The sequence below is a fragment of the Archocentrus centrarchus genome, chromosome 13, assembly GCF_007364275.1.
Source record: "Archocentrus centrarchus isolate MPI-CPG fArcCen1 chromosome 13, fArcCen1, whole genome shotgun sequence".
NCBI lineage: Eukaryota > Metazoa > Chordata > Actinopteri > Cichliformes > Cichlidae > Archocentrus > Archocentrus centrarchus.
Genome location: NC_044358.1, coordinates 5681131 through 5699298, shown reverse-complemented (window position 1 = coordinate 5699298; position 18168 = coordinate 5681131). Strand labels below are relative to the sequence as shown.

The window sequence follows — 18168 nt, the reverse complement described above, 5'->3', positions numbered from 1 at the left end:
TGGATCCAGATCATGAAGGAATTTAAATAATAAGACTGTGTGGTGTTGCTTAAGCCTTCTGGTTTCTGCGTGTTCGTTTATCGCCAGGTATGACACAAACAGGAATAAGGAGTCTAGTTATTAAATTTAATAAAGCCATTTCAGTTTACAGATTAATCTGGTTCAGAATTGTCGGAGCTGCCTGATGCAGTCGGTGCAGCTTCACACAAGTCTGACACCGCTCTCTATCTTAGTTCAAGTTTTATACACAGACTTGACACAGTTACACAGTTATTGAAATATGTAAGCATGTAGCATGCTTATCAGTTCCTTCTTCTGTGCCCTTCACTGTTGCCTGTTAACGGCCTCATCTGGGTCCTGTAGACACAAAACATCAGACCAAAACATACATTCTTTTCCAGTAAATCATCAGCATGTGATTTTGTTGTTTCTCTGCTATGCAGTCTTATTTCTGTCTCCTGTGCAGTGTTATTTCAACACCTTCACTTTGTTGTGAAGATTAATTCTGCGATATGCTACTTGATGCTATATTTCTATTTAAATTGTTATATTTATGGTATGTCTAGTGTGCAGCATATTTACATTCCTTCCTTCAATCACCACCAAAATTAAACAATTGCTCCTTTTACCACCCCCAACAACTCCCAAAATTTTCATCTAAACCCATTCATTTCCAATTTATCCTGCTGACAGACAGACAGACAGACAGACCAGCACGACTGAAAACATAAAGCTCCCTCCACCTATCGGTGAGCAAGGTAAAAAAAAAAAAATTATTTGGTCCTTCACAGCAAACAGCAGCTGTGACGCAGTGGCACGGTGTGTTGTCTTTTCCATCGCAATGTGTCACACTCGTCTCATAGGTGTTCTGTGCTTGGGAGTAAATGTTTAACCTACATGGCTGTGGAGAAAGGAGTCACCCTTTCAGTTTTTTATTGACCGTCTGTGAACTTTGTCCATCCACTATGTCTTAGTCTGAGCAGGACAAAGGACTTCATGACGTCCTCAACAGGTTGGATGTTTTAATTTCTGCTTCTCAAACATATGATGTTTCATGATTTGAATATTCAAATAGGCACTCATGCACTCCTTACTTGTGTCATAATTCTCCTGTGTGAAATGTCATAGCTGTGGTGTAAGCTAGTTTACTTTTGTGCTGAGTTTGATGGTAAGGTTTTCATCTGATTGTTTTTTGGTGGCTTGTAGCAACAATTTGGTTGATTGTGTGTTTCAAATGCTATGTTACATTATTGGTGTCAACATAACCACACACTGACTATTTTCTTCTATTGGCCTTTTACAATTTGAAAAAAAATCCACAGAGAAAACACTATTGTATGTAACTGCTGTATACACACACACACACACACACATACACACACACACACACAGAGAGAGAGAGAGAGAGAGAGAGAGAGAGAGAGAGAGAGAGAGAGAGAGAGCGCTGTCTTGGAGTTTCCCTTATCACAGAGTTGATTTTGCTGGATATTGTCAAATATTCACCTAGAAGCCCAATGTCCAGTGTTTCTGAGAGCTCATTTCCACTAAATTTTCTAAAGAATGAAAAATGCTTAATGACCTGAAGAGAACTGAGAATTAGATTGTGCTGGTTTGTACATTAATAAAGTTAATCGTTTAAGAGCTCAAGACTAACCCAGCCACATTCTATCCTTCATGCTCTGAACTTACTGTGCAGTTGCAAAACTGGTACAACATGCACATTTTATTCAAAACCTGGATAGTCTAAAGTGTTTTGAGTGGTCAGTAAGAATAGAAAAATGCTAGATAAATATCAGTACTGCAGCTTCAGTCCATCTTCAAACCCATACTTTATTCACAATTGAACATGAACACACATCAAATCTTTAAACTATTTCTGCTATTTCTAGTTCTAAACAATTTGATGAAAAATATTTAGAAAATTTAGAATTTAATGACAATAACGTGTGTTAAAAAGTTGGGACGGGGGAAACAAAAGACTGGAAAAGTAAGTGTTACTAAAAAGAAACAGCTGGAGGAACATTTAATTGGCAACAGGTCAGTATGATGATTGGAAATAAAAAAAGTAAATTAGAGATGCCAAGTTTCTCAGAAGTAAAGATGGGCAGAAGTTCACCAATCTGAAAAAAAATGCATCTACAAATTGTGGATCAAATTCAGAATGATCTTCCTCAATGTAAAATTACAAAAACTTTGAAATTTAGTTATCATACATATCATCAAAAGATTCAGAGAATCTGGAGAAATCTCTGTGTGGAAGGGACAAGTCCAAAAATCAATATTGGATACCTGTGATCTCAGGGCTCTCTGGCAGCACTGCATTAAAAACAGGCATGATTCTGTCATAGAAGTCATTGCATGAGCTCAAGAACTCTTCCAAAAATCACTGTTTGTGTCCACAAATGCAAGTTACAGCACTATCATGCAAAGCGGAATATGTGAAAATGATCCAGAAACATTGCTGTTTTCTCTGGGCAAAAGCTCATTTGAAATGGGCCGAGGCAAAGTGGAAAACTGTTCTGTGGTCAGACAAATCAAAATTTGAATTTTTGGGGGGAAAACATGGATGCCGTGGATCCTTTGGACAGAGGAGAGTGACCACCTGACTTGCTTTGAGCACTCACTTAAAAATCCTGCATCTCTGATTATATAGGGGTCGATCACTGCCTATGGAATTGTCAGTGTGCACATCTGGAAAGGCACCATCAATACTTATATATACAGGTTTAGAGCAATATATGCTGCCATCCAGATGATGTCTTTTTCAGGAAATTCCTTGCATATTTCAACAAGACAACAATAAACCACATACTCCATCTACTACAACAGCATGGCTTCAAAGTAGAAGAGTCCAGGTGCTGAACTGTCCTGCCTGAAGTCCAGATCTTTTACTAACTTTTGGTTCATCATGAATGAAAAGTAAAACAAGTGACTGTTGAGCAGCTACGCTATATTACCAAAGGTATTCACTCACCCATCCAAATCATTGAATTCAGGTGTTCCAATCACTTCCATTGCCAGTCGTAAAATGTCCTTGCTACTAAATATTCCACAGTCAACTATTGGTAGTATTATAACAAAGTGGAGGTGTTTGGGAATGACAGCAACTCAGCCACAAAGTAGTAGACCACATAAACTCCTACAGGGGGGGTCAGTGAATGCTGGGGGACATAGTGCGCATCAGTCACCAACTTTCTGCAGTCAATCGCTACAGACCTCCAAACCTTATGTGGCCTTCAGATTAGCTTAAGAACAGGAGAACGGTACTTGTATCTGACTGCATTGTGCCAAGTGTAAAGTTTGGTAGATTGGGGATTATAGTGTGAGGTTGTTTTTCAGGAGTTGGGCTTGGCCCCTTATTTCCAGTGAAAAGAACTCTTAATGCTTCACCACACCAAGTTTTTTGGAACAGTTTGGGGATGGCCCCTTCCTGTTACTGCGCACCACTGCTCAAAGCAAGAGCCATAAAGACGGGAATAAGCGAGTTTGGTGTGGAAGAACTTGACTGACCTGCACAGAGTCCTGAACTCAACCTGATAGAAAACCTTTGCACTGAATTATAGCAAAGGCTGTGAGCCAGGCCTTCTCATCCAACATGAGTGTCTCACCTTACAAATATGTTTCTGGAAGAATGGTGAAAAAAATCATAGAAGTAAAAAAAGAGAAACATATTAAAACAATGCACAACATACTGGATAGATAATAATCAGATACAGTACACTATAGTTCCGAAAGTATTCACTCGTTTGCCTTCATGTGAACTTGAATGGCATCCCATTCTTAATCCATAGGCTTTAATATGATGTTGGTCTACCCTTTTCAGCTATAACAGCTTCAACTTTTTTTTTTTTTTTTTAGCAAGATTTAGTGTGTTTATGGTATTCTTTGACCATTGTTCCAGAAACGCATTTGTGACGTCAGACACTGATGCTGGACAAGAAAGCCTGGCTCACAGTCTCTGTTCAAATTCACCGTTCTGTCGAGTTGAGGTCAGTCAAGTTCTTCCACACCAAACTCACTCATCCATGTCTTTATGGAGCTGCTTTGTGCACTGGTTTGCAGCCATGTTGGAACAGGAAGGGGCCATCCCCAAACTGTTCCCACAGAGTTGGGAGCATGAAATTGTCTAAAATGTCTTGGTATGCTGAAGCATTAAAAGTTCCTTTCACTTGAACTAAGGGGCCGAGCCCAACTCCTGAAAAACACCCCCACACCATAATCCCCCCCCTCCACCAAACTTTACACTTGGCACAATGCAGTCAGAAAAGTACCGTTCTCCTGGCAACTGCCCTGGTGATGTAAAGCTTGGATGCAGCTGCTCGGCCATAGAAACCCATTCCATGAAGCTTTCTACGCACTGTTCTTGAGCTATTCTGAAGGCCACATAAAGTTTGGAGGTCTGTAGTGATTGACTCTGCAGAAAGTTGGTGACTTCTGTGCACAATACACCTCAGCTTCCACTGACCCTGTTTTAAAATTTTACGTGGCCTACCACTTTGTGGCTGAGTTGCTGTCTTTCCAATCATTTCCACTTTGTTATAATACCACTAACAGTGGACTGTGGAATATTTAGTAGTGAGGAAACTTAATGACTGGACTTGTTGCACAGGTGGCATCCTATCACAGTACCACGCTAGAATTCGCTGAGCTTCTGAGAGCGACCCATTCTTTTTGTAGAAGCAGTCTGCATGCCTAGGTGCTTGGCTTGATACACCTGTGGCCATGGAAGTGATTGAAACACCTGAATTCAGTGATTTGGATGTGTGAGTGAATACTTTTGGCAATACAGTGTAGCTCAGATTCAGCTTGATAGAACTGAATTCGACAGCACTTCCCTACTTGTCTATGTCAGGAACAAAAAACACACCAACTTCTTTTTAGTGGTTAGGTATACAACATTTAATCATTGGCCAACCCTAAGATAGCAACAGCAATATCCATTAGAGCCACAATCTGGCATAACACATAAAATAAAAATACTGATCATTGCCCAATATATTATTTGACTTTATTTTGTTGAAAACAGTGATCTAATGTTACATATCTGTGAGGGGCAAATGTAAGTGAACCTTTGCATCCTGTGCCGGGTGCAACAAACCATTTTCAATAACAATCAGCCAGTCCTGCTCATCAGCTTGGAGGAATTTCAGCCAATTTAATCCTCAGAACAACTTCAAATCTGAGCTGTTGGTTTTCTCACATGTGTTGCTATTCCAAAACAGTTGGTTGACTGGGTTATCTATCTCTTTCTGATCCAGAAACAGCAGCTACTTCATCTACAGTGAGAGCATGTGCTGCTGTAGACTACCTATGTGTTTTGTTGATAGGTCATATTTTGTGAAAAGAAATGAGACCTACCTTTGTGATGATGACAGAGTACACTTGTAAGTCCATGTTGTTATGGCTGCAGGAAGATAAAGATATTTACATGTTCGACGGGTATCTTATTCTGTGACTGTCTCTCCCTTAGGCTGCCAGGCTGCAATGGAATTTCCACAGTAAGTTCAGCTTTTAACACACTACAGGCTTTAATACTGTGTAATGAACAAAAGTTGCTATTTCTTTCAGTATGATGTTGTAGGTTGTGTTCAAACAAATACATAATGTTTAATTTCTGTCTCCAGCCCAGCTAGTTAAAGCACATGCAGTACTCGTGCCACATAAATGCCAGTCCATTTTTAAATTTTCAAGTCACAGTGAGCGTGGCTCATCAGACATGAAAAATGTCAACAATGACTCTCTATATAATTCCATAGTTTTGCAGTTCAATAGTTTTGCTGTCTTGTGTTGCCAATATCATACAGTGATTACATAAATGTGATCATTTTATTTTGGATAAATGCACCAGTTGTGCAGTCACCACCGTGTTCGTCGTAATTCTGCTTCATTGTTTCTGGTTAAACGACACCTGCTGCCAACAAGAGCTCCCAAACTTGAACATCACTGATGTTCAGTGGATTTGCAGGGAGACGTAAACCTCTGCCAGCAAATTGGATAAAGGATTTAAATTATATGCTGCATCATAAATACACAACTATGAAGGTAAGAAAATAACAATTAACTGACAAAGTAATGTTAGCTGACATCAAGTGCAAACATTAAGTTACTCCTCTATGTGCTTCTTTCATTGTTAATTATCTATAAAATTACCTCTCAGCATGTGTTCTTAAACAGTGTTTTGTGTTATCCTGAACTGTAGTTGGAGTTTTGTTAAGAAATGTCACTCTTGTTGTTAGCCATTGTTATAATAGTGTTAGGTAGTCGGCTATCTAACGCTAATCTTGGTGCATGTAAGTAAATATTTTTAAGATGTGTTGATGTGAGTAATACAGATATAATGTTAACTGGACTTGCATCCGTGACTTTATTCAGTGTCCAATAAAGACAGGTTGTTAGGGGGGGTCAGCGTGAGAGCCTTCTGCTACAGATCAGTGAGGAAGAGTGAGGCACCACACAGACTCAGTGCACACAGGAAGCTGTCATGTTGTTCACGCCCATTCAGTTTGATTCAGTTCATTATTAAAGACCCTATTAAAGACTTGAATTCTTTGTCTCCCTGCTTTAGCACCTTAATCTGACTGGTCAGATATTTTGATCAGTGTGTGTTTGGGTGATCAGAAACAAATTTACATTAATACTGCTAATACACACCTAAGGTGTTACAGTTATCAAGGACAGTTAATCAGGTTTGTTTCAGTAGGAAGAGCATTCAGGAGAGTATGCCTGTTTTAGGAGCATGGGTCTTTTTTCCTAGTGTATGATGTTAAATTTCTAATTTTCTTTCACTTTCTTGTTAGATTAAACTTCTGGATTCATCACCAGTGGGTTTCGTGAGATGTGTCATGTCAGAAGCCAGAGCTCTGCAGAGTCACTTACAGACTGCATCATGAAGGGAAGAAGGCAGACAGCAGACATGAGAAGAGGGGCTGAGATGGAGCCTGCACTAGCCGCTGAGTACAGTATGCTACTGAATGTTAGCTAGGCACCCTGAGGTCTACTCATTCACCCCACTGCCCCCAGGCTTGCTGCATTTCCTGATGGCATTGTTTTTGACCCCATTGAATACTCACAGTTTGATCTTTTTAAATTCAAAGCCCCAATGTACAAAACTTTAATGACTGAAAATATGAGTTCTCAGTGGGACTACCTGTATAAATAAAGGTTAAAAAAAAAATATGCCAAGATACCTGTATTTGAACAATGAACACCTAATCAACAAAAGAGAAAAGGCTTCAGGCTGGCTTGTATGCCAATGATTGACATTTGTAATGCAGACATTTTATCCATTTGTTTCAACATTTTACTTTTGTGTGAAATCAGTAAAGTGTTATTTTAGCAATGCATTAACTGAGTTTTTAAAAACACTTTAAAACATTTGTGGAGAACTTAATTACATATTAAGAAGGTGGCAAAAGTACAGACACTGTGTACTTAATTAGAAGCACAGACACTTGTATTAATAATACTCTGATAAAAGTATTTAGATTTTCTTTGTGTACAGGCTGAGATCAGCTTGGCTGTGCTTCTGCTGCTGATCTGAGGTTTACTGTTCTTGGTGGCTTTACACAACTGAATTCAACAAGACATAATCCAGCCCTAAAGAAAATGATAATGATGTAAGGAACAAAGATGTATCTGTCATGATCCTGGGGCTCAGCGTTCTGTATTTTGGACTTTTGAGTTTTCCTTTAGTTTTTTTTTTTGTAGGTTGTTCATGATTTCATTTCTAACCTTTATATCCCTTTATGTATTCTATTTTTGTGTTCTTGCTATTATCTGGAGTTTAGTTATCATTGCCTGCCTCATGTCCCCTTTTGTCTTGTCTGTGTGTCTGTGTGTTTGTATTCCTTCTGTGTACATGTTTCCCCATGTTGTGCTAAGCTCACGTTTGTGTTATGCTTGGTCTTTCCTGTTTTATTTTGGCATTCTCTTGTTCCGTGTTTATTCTGTTCAGTTTTGCATCCTGTGTTCCGTTTCCAGCTGTTTCCCCTTGTTTTTTGTCGCATCATCGTTACTACACCTGCAAACTGTGTGCTCTTTCCTGTGTTTTCCCTGTCGTTTGTCTAGACTTTTGTATTATGGATTTTCTCCTGCCTTCACCTTGGGATTTTGTATTTTTGTATATTTGAGTAACTTCAGCATTAAACAGCACTTCTAGTTAAGTTCTGTTGCCACGTGTCCTGCATTTGGTTCCAACCCTGCCTGCCACACAGTCAACACATAACAGTATCTTGCCTGATTTCCAACCCATACACTGACAGTATACTGTTTATACTCTCTTTATATTGATAGTATACAGTTGGTATAAAGCTGGAATTCAGTGAATCAATCTAAACATCATCAGCTTAACTTCTCTCTCACTCGTTTTTCTCCCTGGAAATACTCTGACAGCAGCTGAGCCTTTAGCTCACAGCCACACTGTGACAAACTGCACGTGAACAGTTTGTGTGTTTACGGATATTTGTTCAGCTGTTAGAAACATTGCATTTGAAATTGCCTGCCACCACACATTACTCCCTTTATGGTCGCTCTGTAATGCTAGCTAGACGCTAAGTACTGAGGCTCTGCACCCTTTCTGGATTGTTCTGACCCACTTTAACCCTTGAGTACAGCTCTATAAATGATGCATAAATGATATAATTTTGGCTCTTTCACCTCCTTGTAAGCCTTGGGGATGGATACACAGATAAGATAAGATATCTTTATTGTTGTTGCACAATAATGAAATTTTGGTTGGAGCCATCCAATACAGATAGAAATAAGAAATATAAATAGGATAAATAAAGATCTGGTATTTACAGTGAAAATGGCAATAAACAAAATACAGTATGTGAGGACAGACTCGATGGATGACCTGTAGAAGCTCACCAGCACATGTTGTGGGAGTTGTGCTCTCTTTAGGCACCTCAGGAAGTGAAGCCTCTGGAGACCCTTCTTGACCATCGATGTGGTGTTGACGGTCCAGGTCATGTTGTGGCTAATGTTGACCCTGAGGTACTTGATGCTCTGCACGACTGCCACTCTCTTGCCGCTGATTGTGATCGGGCGATGGACGAGGAGCCTCAGTCTCCTGATATCCAGGATCAGCTCCTTCATCTTTGCTGTACTGAGGATCAAGTTGTTCTCTCTGCTCCAGTTCTCCAGGTTCTCGACTCTGTTCTGTAGGCAGCCTCATCGCTGGAGGTAATTCTGCCTACCACAATGGTGTCATATGCAAACTCTATGGTGGTGTTGGTCTTGTGTGTAGGTTTGCAGTTTTGTGTATAGAGGGAGAAGAGGAAGGGGCTCAACACACAGCCTTGTGGTGCGCCGATGTTGCTGCTGAGCAGGGTTCCTTTTCCATCACACCGAGCACAGGTGGGCACTTCAGCTTTGCCCCATGTGTGAAGACTGGAAGGACTTGGTAAGATGTCATACACTGCTTGTACCAGGAACCTGATGCTGTCATGTATCGGCTGTGTGGCAGGCAGGAAGTGGACCCCAATGCAAAATATGGAAGACGAGGTAAGATGATATTTAGTCTTTATTTAGCGAGTGCAGAACAGAAACAGGGGCAAATGCAGCAAACAGGAAGATAACCAAAACTGAATTCCAAGAACTACCAAGAAACACAGAAGGGACACAGCGGGAGAGCAAATGACGACGACGCGACAACAGGCAGAGAAAACACGGGACTTAAGTCAGACCGCCAAACGTCTGACCATGGGATGTTCCACTGCACCATCTTCCCCCACCTGGTCCAGGTTCCTTGTTGACCAAGCCCCACTGCCCTGCTCACTTGTACTTCCTCTACTCCTGAGCGTACTTCCAATATGAGCTCTTGCCACTCTTTCCTGGGGATTTTATTGACATGACAACTTGGTATACTCTTGTATAATTTTAGGTACATTTTTACCAGCAAGGCTGATGAAGACAGGCATGTCAAGCTCATCCATGGAGGTATTTTGGCTTTTAGTCAGACTGCTTCTGCAGTCCCTACATTTATGGAGTAGTTTTTCCCAAAGATCCACAAAGAAGGAGGAGTCCCATTCAGACCCATTATCAGCAGTATGAACTCAGTCACCTACAACATTTCCAAGCACCTTGCCACCATCTTATCTCTGCTTGTAGGCAACACACACCATCACCCAAGAAGTAGAAGCCTTCACTCACCACATCAAATCAGTGGATAAATACATAGGTTTTACCAGAGAGGTTTTACCAAGGATAATAGGTTACCGTTCCTGGACTGTGCAGTGCTTATTGAGGAAGATGGAAGCCTCAACACTGAAGTTTACCGGAAGCCCTACATAGTGTATGCTGTCCAGTGCAGTGAAGAGTGCTCAGACCTCTACATTGGAGAAACCAATCAACCTCTTCACAAGCAAAAGGCACAACATAGAAGAGGCACCTCCACAGGACAAGACTCAGCTGTACATCTGCATCTAAAGGAGAAAGGTCACTCTTTTGAGGATGCCAATGTTCACATTTTGGACAGGAAAGACAGATGGTTTGAAAGAGGAGTGAAAGAAGCATCTATGTCCACTGTGAACAACATCACTGAACAGAGGAGTTGGATTACATCACCAACTTTCCCCCACTTACAGTGCTGTCCTGGCTCCCTCCCAAGGCACCTCAACCCCCATTCACACCTTTGTTCAGCTGACCTCAATATGTCACTTTATACAATGGAGCGAAGTCCCAAATTGGTCTCACCTGAAACCACTGATTTTAATGACCCTCGCCTCCTTTCACACCTTGGTGCATGTGATTATGCACATGAACAATAGTGGGTCACAACCACCTCCAGGGGACACCTCTGGGTCTCTCCACCTTTTGGTTTGAGAAGGATGTGAGGTGAAATGTCTTCAAGAAACAAAAGGAAGTCCAGTCTCCTTTTTCAAGCTCCAGAGACCACTATGACCTGGTTGATGAGAACCTACACAGATATACTTCTGACAGCAGTTGTAGTGTCCCTGAGTTGGTATGCAGTGAACAAAGGATATCTGGTTTACTTGCTGTTTATCCAGAAGAGTACACAGGCTGTGTGTTATAGCCAGCACCAAAACAACAAAACTACTACCTTTAATAATCTTTCCTGAACTTGCTCTGTCTCTCATCTATGACACACATGCACAGCGGTCACTCTCACCCAACCCCTCCATCTCTTAGCCAACCACAAGCATGTTCTCCTGTAGACTCTCTGTCAAAGGTAACTGAGATGACTGACAAGCTTTGCAGCCACTAAGCTTTAACACATTCAAGAACAGTCAGTGAATCCCGTTGCTGCAGTGTAAGAGTGTCTCTGCTTTAACTCAGTGGCAGTTCTGAACACAATAACAATAACAGCACAACAATCAAGTTAACATGTCATCCTGTCTATTACATTACAAAGAGCTGAGGTGAGACAGAGTATTAAAAACAATGCAAAGTGTCCACTGCAGCCACTGTCTGTAATTTTAATAGTGTATTTTTTTTGTTTTTAAATTTTTGATGCTTTTTTTTTTTTTTTTAATGGCTTCTCCCTTTCCTGGTGAACTCTCCTGTTGCTCCCTTCCCTATTCCAGCCCAACCAGTTAGCATTCAACTGACGCACAACATCATTCACGTTCAGCAACATTCAGTTGTGATTCAGTTGTGAGGGCTACAAGCTTTGAGTTGAGTGAAAACCTCTTTCTATACCTCTGTCCGTAGGGAAATACATATGCAAGCATACATGACTATGGTTCCATAAATTATGCATAATACTTTGTGAGTTCTAACTGCGAATCTAGCTAACCCATTAACAGTAGGAACTACAGAATGAGGTTTAATGTTGTATAGTACCATAGTATGTTAAGATGAAAATATTTAAAAATATAATGAAGTTGCTGTATTTACCTTACTTTGATGAGCCATCAGTCACAGTAAAACCATTACCAGGGATCAATGACTGTAGTCATTGCCAGAGATCATTAAAAGTTCTTCTTTTTTGGATTTCCGGTTGGCTAGCTGCAACAAAGGTGTGTTGCTGCCTTCCTCAGGTATTTAATAAACTTCCATCAAGGATCAAATCCTTACACATAGCCTGGTAAGCTGCAGAAAAATAGATGGGGCAGTCCATCAAAACACCACTTCATGTGGATTTTCCATCTGATGCTTCCGCACTTTGTACCAACCCATAATTCATTCCACAGTGCCCTAGTTGTAGCCTGATTTAGATTTGTGGTGTAAGTGGCTGACATCATTGCCAGGATTTTTGGTTGTGTGTGGTGTATTATGAGTTAATTACTTTGTGGTTGTAATCCCAGTGTTTTACATGCAGTGCAAACTACAACAGAAACAAACAAGAGCACCTCTGAGTGGGTGCCAACAGTCGGTTGTTTTGGATGTAACAGGTTGGGTAGGGGGCTAATTTTGTTAAAATGCATCACAGAGTTATGGGCCTTGGTCAGCATGTAGTCCCTTTGATAGTGAACAAGTGTGTAAAGTTTGACGCATCTAGCTTAAACAGTATGCATCATTGGTGTGAATTTGAACATCCTAGGCCACATCATTCTTGAGTTATGAATTTTTGTGGAATGCCAGACAAGGCTATTACAGAAGCTCGACTGTTTCTTCAAAACAGCATTAACAGAATTAATAAAATGCCAGACTTTGTCCCCACTTTTTGTTGTGGTCAGTTTTTTTCAAAGGGAAGTATATTTTTATATAAGTACAATGAAGTTTTTCCACTTCCTTGAACATTCCCTCACCTCCATTCCAGTTTGACAATTCAATTCAATTTTATTTACATAGCGCCAGATCACAAGAGTCAAGGTGCTTTATAGTGTAAGGAAAAGACCCTAAATGCCGGTCCATTCCATTTCTGAGCTGAACTTTTCTAGCCCTATCAGCTGACACAGCTAGATCTTGAAAATGTATTCAGTAACAACTTTTTAATGTTCAGTGCCACCGGATTATGTCTTTCTACAAAATCTGCACATGGAGCTGTGGTACATCTGGGTGAGGGAAAGACTGTACTGGACCTGGTGCAATGCATAATTGTGCAATCTAAATGTGGTATTGCAATACCATCATCGGGAGTGGAGAGACATATTAATATGTCTGGGTGCCAGTTAATCTGTGTAAATAAATGTAGTTCTTTAAATATTCAATTCAATTTTATTTATATAGCACCAAATCACAACAAACAGTCACCTCATGGCGCCTTACAGTGTAAGGTAAAGATCATACAATAATTACTGAGAAAACCCAACAATCAAAACGACCCCCTATGAGCAAGCATTTGGTAAATGTGGGAAGCAAAAGCTCCCTTCAACAGGAAGAAACCTCCAGCAGAACCAGGCTCAGGGAGGGGCAGTCCTCTAGTAAGAAAAATGTATGTATATCTTCTGTATGATAGCTTCCAGTGTTACAGGCACCCCACCTACAGTGAGAGGACATTCTGCTATAGACAGACATTCTCTGTGCTCGTTTTTTATATGAAAATGTATTTTATGCTGTTACTTTGGCATGTAAAACCGACTTTCGTGTCTCCTTACTTCAGTTTTACCTTTAATCCAAGGGAAGGGATTGATAACCCAGCTTTGGTCTTGACTGATGATCCTGGTGAGGTCTGATACACATATCTTTACAGACAAAACATTTCACAGCTCCTCACTCTTCCTTCCAACTGATGATTTTTTACATGTTTGCAAAGCCAGATCCAAGCACGGTGCCCAGATTGTGCCAGCTGAAGCGTGCTGAGGGCCAAAGCTTTGGCTTCCACCTGCGGATGGACCCGAACAGCCAGGGTTTTGAGATTACAGATCTGGATCCATGGAGTCCTGCAGAGTACAGCGGTCTCAGGGAAGGAGATCGAGTTCTGGAGGTGAATGAGGAATATGTGGTCAACATGGACTTCTACAGGGTCAGTATGAAGAATCAGTGCACTATTTGCTGTCCAAAGCTGTGAACATCTCCTGGACTTATTTGTACAGAATATTGCTTTATATTTATGATGCTTGGTGCGATGGTGGTTAGTTGTGCTTAGTCACAACAAGAAGGGTCTGGGTTTGAACTTGAGGGGGCTTTCTGTTGGTATGTTCTTCTTGTGCAAGAGACATGGATGTTAGGATCATTAAGGATTCAAAATTTTCCATTGATGTGAAACCTGTGATGGACTGGTGACCTCCTTGCCTCTTGCCTTGTACCAGCTGGGACAGGCCATAAAAATCTGCAAAATACTTCTATGACAAGTGCATATTTACTGGACACCCTGGACAGGTCACCAGTCTGTCAACAAAGAGAGACAGACAACCATTCACACCTATGGGCAATTTAGAACCATCTGTTTTCCAATCTTCCTAATTTCATGTCTTTGGAGTGTGGGAGGAAGCCAAAGAGAACCCACACAGACATGGAGAGAACATGTAAGCTCCACACAGAAAAGCCCCGGCCAGGTGGTGGATTCTTTCTGGGAGGCAACAGTGCTAGCCACGATGCCACCACGAATTGGATAAGCGGAAAAAAAATGCATAGATGGATGGGTGAATACCATATGCACATATACTGATGAATACCATATACACATATATATTAACCATATATTATAGCATGTAAATTAGTTTCACCTCTTCAGTGATGTATTATTTTACAGTTAGAGAACATTCACCAATGTTATTATAGTAAGAACTCTAAGAGTTTAAAGAAACAATGTTAACACATAGTTTTTGTGTATATGTGCCAAAGGTCTACAAAGTTTTGAAGCCCAAAGGTGCCAAAGGGTGTAATTCTCTCGGCAGAAAACAGCTGCTGAACTGCCTGAAACACCTTGTTTTTAATCCATAATTTTGCTTTGTTTCTCATAATACCCACCTAATGGCTGGATATGCCCTCAGACAAAGAACATGCAGCTGCCTGCATGATTAACCATTTACACTCACCAGTCACTTTATTAAATACATACTCCAAAATTCCTCATGAAGACATGTATCTAATAAGCCAGTCACATGGCAGCAACTCTCCATTCAGACACGTGGACAAGGTCAAGAAAACCTGCTGAAGTTCAAACTGAGCATCAGAATAGGGAAGAAAGGTCACTGAACATGGTGTGGCTGTTGGTTCCAGATGGGCTGGTCTTAGTATTTTAGAAACTGCTAATGTGATTTTCCCATAACACAACCATCTCTAGGGTTTACAGAGAATGGTCCAAAAAAGAGAAAATATCCAGTGAGCAGCAATCCTCTGGGAGAAAATGTCTTGTTGATACCAGAAGTCAGCGGAGAATAGCCAGACTGCTTCAAGCTGAAAACAATAGTAATTCTGATAACTACTCATTACATCCAAGGTATAGAGGAGAGCATCTGAATGTGGAATGCAACAGGTTAATCCATAAAGCAGATGGACTACAGCAGCAGAAGATCAAACCAGGTACCACTCTTCTGTTCTCCAAATTTGGAGAAAAGATTAGAAAAACACTGACTGGTCTGATGAGTCTGGATTTCTGCTGTGACATTCAGACTATATGGTCAGACTATAGGTCAGAATTTGGTGTAAATAACAGGAAAACATTGATTCTTCCAGCCTGCTGTGATATTTTCTTGGCACATTTTCACATAGAACTAACATAGCATCATTTAAACACAACAGCCTACCTGAGAATTGTTGCTGACCATGTCAATCACTTTCACATCTTCCGATGGCTGCTTCCAGCAGGGCAGCACACCATGTCACAAAGCTCAGATCATCTCAACTGTTTTTTTGAACATGACAGTGAGTACACTGTACTCAGATGGCCTCCACAGTTACCAGATTTGAATCCAGTAGACCTATGTGCCACAGGCTTCTGATATTTAAACCATTGTCTCATTCATATCGGTCTCATTCATATTCCTGTGTTCTTTGCTTTGTTTCCTTATCTCAAGCACCAAGCCCCTGTACAGTTTAGTATACTTTAATAATAGTATAGTATAATAATAGTATTATTAATAATACTATTATTATTAATTAATTAATTAATTAATTATTAATTATTACTATTATACTATCAATAATAATAGTATATTAATAGTATAGTATAGTAGTATAGTATAGTATAGTATCGTATAGTATAGTATAGTATACTGTAGTAGTATAGTTTGTATAGTTAGTATAGTTTGTTAGTCTGTATTGATAGTATTGTTTATTTAATCTTTATTTAATTTTTTTATTTAATTTTATTAGTATTTTTATTTAATTTTTTTACATCCATTGTCTGGATTCTATTTATTATATGTATTAAGCTGCTGGATGCCCTAATTTCCTTTGGGATTAATAAAGTATCTATCTATCTATCTATCTATCTATCTATCTATCTATCTATCTATCTATCTATCTATCTATCTATCTATCTATCTATCTATCTATCTATCTATCTATCTATCTATCTATCTATCTATTTATTTATTTATTGCATAAAAAGCCATCACTTGACCGAGCTAACAGCTAACTGATCATCTGCAGAGGAACGGTTTATTTGAAGAGTTTCAGTCAGGTTTCAGAATTCATCACAGTACAGAAACAGCATTAGTGAAGGTTACAAATGATCTTCTTACAGCCTCTGACAGTGGACTCAGCTCTGTGCTTGTCCTGTTGGACCTCAGTGCAGGATTCAATACTGCTGACCATAATATTTTATTACAGAGATTAGAGCATGCCAAAGGTATCAGAGGTACTGTGCTGCAGTGGTTTGAATAAGATTTATCTAATAGACTCCATTTTGTTCATGTAAATGGGGAGTCTTCTTCACACACTAAGGTTAATTGTGGAGTTCCACAGGGTTCTGTACTAGGACCAATTCTGTTTACACTATACATGCAATATTATGAGGAAGCATTGTATACATATTCATTGTTATGCAGATGATACCCAGTTTTATCTTTTCATGAAGGCAGATGACACACATCAATTAGTTAAACTGCAGGAATGTCTTAAAGACATAAAGGCCTGGATGACATCGAATTTCCTGCTTCTAAATTCAGATAAAACTGAGGTTATTGCGCTCGGCCCTATAAACCTTAGAAACATGGTGTTAGACAGATACTTACTCTGGATGGCATTACCATGGCCTCCAGTAACTCTGTGAGGAAACTTGGAGCCATTTTTGTACATATAGGACTGCTTTCTTGCATTTGTGCAATATTTCTAAAATTAAAAACATCCTGTCAGCATGATGCTGAAAAACTAATTCATGCATTTATTACTTCTAGACTGGACTATTGTAATTCATTACTATCACGCTGCGTCGAGTGTACTGACATGGACATGAGAGAGCATATGAATAATCAGTCCCCCACCTTATCCTGAAGACCTCATAGTACCATATCACCACAATAGAGCACTTTGCTCTCAGACTGCTGGCTTACTTGTGGTCCCTAGAATACTTAAAAGTAGATTCGGAAGCAGAGCCTTCAGCTTTCCTGCCTCTCTTCTGTGGAACCAGCTTCCAGTTTGGAGACAGACACCCTCTCTATTTTTAAGATTAGGCTGAAAAATTACCTTTTTGATCAAGCTTATGTTTAGGGCTGGATCAGGTGACCCTGAACCAACCACTGCAGTACGCCTAGCCTGCTGGGGGGATCCTGGTATGCACTGACTGTCTCTTTTTCATTCACCTCTTTTCACTCTGTTTACATCCCACACTGCATTTAATTATTATTATTAATCTCTGGCTCTCTTCAACAGCATGTATTTTGACCTGTCCAGGGGGACATTTTGACTGTTGGGTTTTCTCTGCAATCATTGTACTGTCATTACCTTGCAATATAAAGTGCCTTGAGGCAACTGTTCCTTGTAATTTGGCGCTGCATAATTAAAATTGAATTGAATTAAATTCAGTTCAGTTTTAAAGTAAAATACAGTAGTTGGTAGAGACATTATCAGGACAGTCACAAACTGTGAATTTGTTTTGTTTTGTTTTGTTTTGGGTGATTCTGCCATACAGAGGAAGTGTTAATTAATCATGTCTCTGATTTGCTCTAATGATCTAACAGGTTGTGAGGAAGATCCAGTTCTGTGGCTTACACCTATTTCTCCTGGTGCTGAAGAGGGAAGAGTTTGAATTGGTAATGTATGAGGATGACCGATTGTTCTGTTAACTACATTTTATTTAAATCTGATGTCTTGTTGGAAACCAGTGATCACAATGATGGATCCTGTCCCCTTGACAAGAAGAGAAGTGTCCCTGTA

At 40.0% G+C, this 18168-nt stretch overlaps 1 protein-coding gene across 1 annotated transcript in view; it reads left to right on the top strand.

The window, feature by feature from the left end:
• Positions 1-847: 847 nt before the first annotated feature.
• Positions 848-18168, top strand: part of nherf4a (NHERF family PDZ scaffold protein 4a) — a 34884-nt gene continuing 17563 nt past the window's right edge. The window contains exons 1-5 of the mRNA XM_030745218.1: positions 848-1012; positions 5471-5498; positions 13508-13569; positions 13665-13870; positions 17973-18044. Of these exons, the coding sequence (XP_030601078.1) occupies positions 997-1012; positions 5471-5498; positions 13508-13569; positions 13665-13870; positions 17973-18044 (384 nt within the window). The 5' untranslated portion in view covers positions 848-996. The remainder of the gene's footprint in view (positions 1013-5470; positions 5499-13507; positions 13570-13664; positions 13871-17972; positions 18045-18168) is intronic.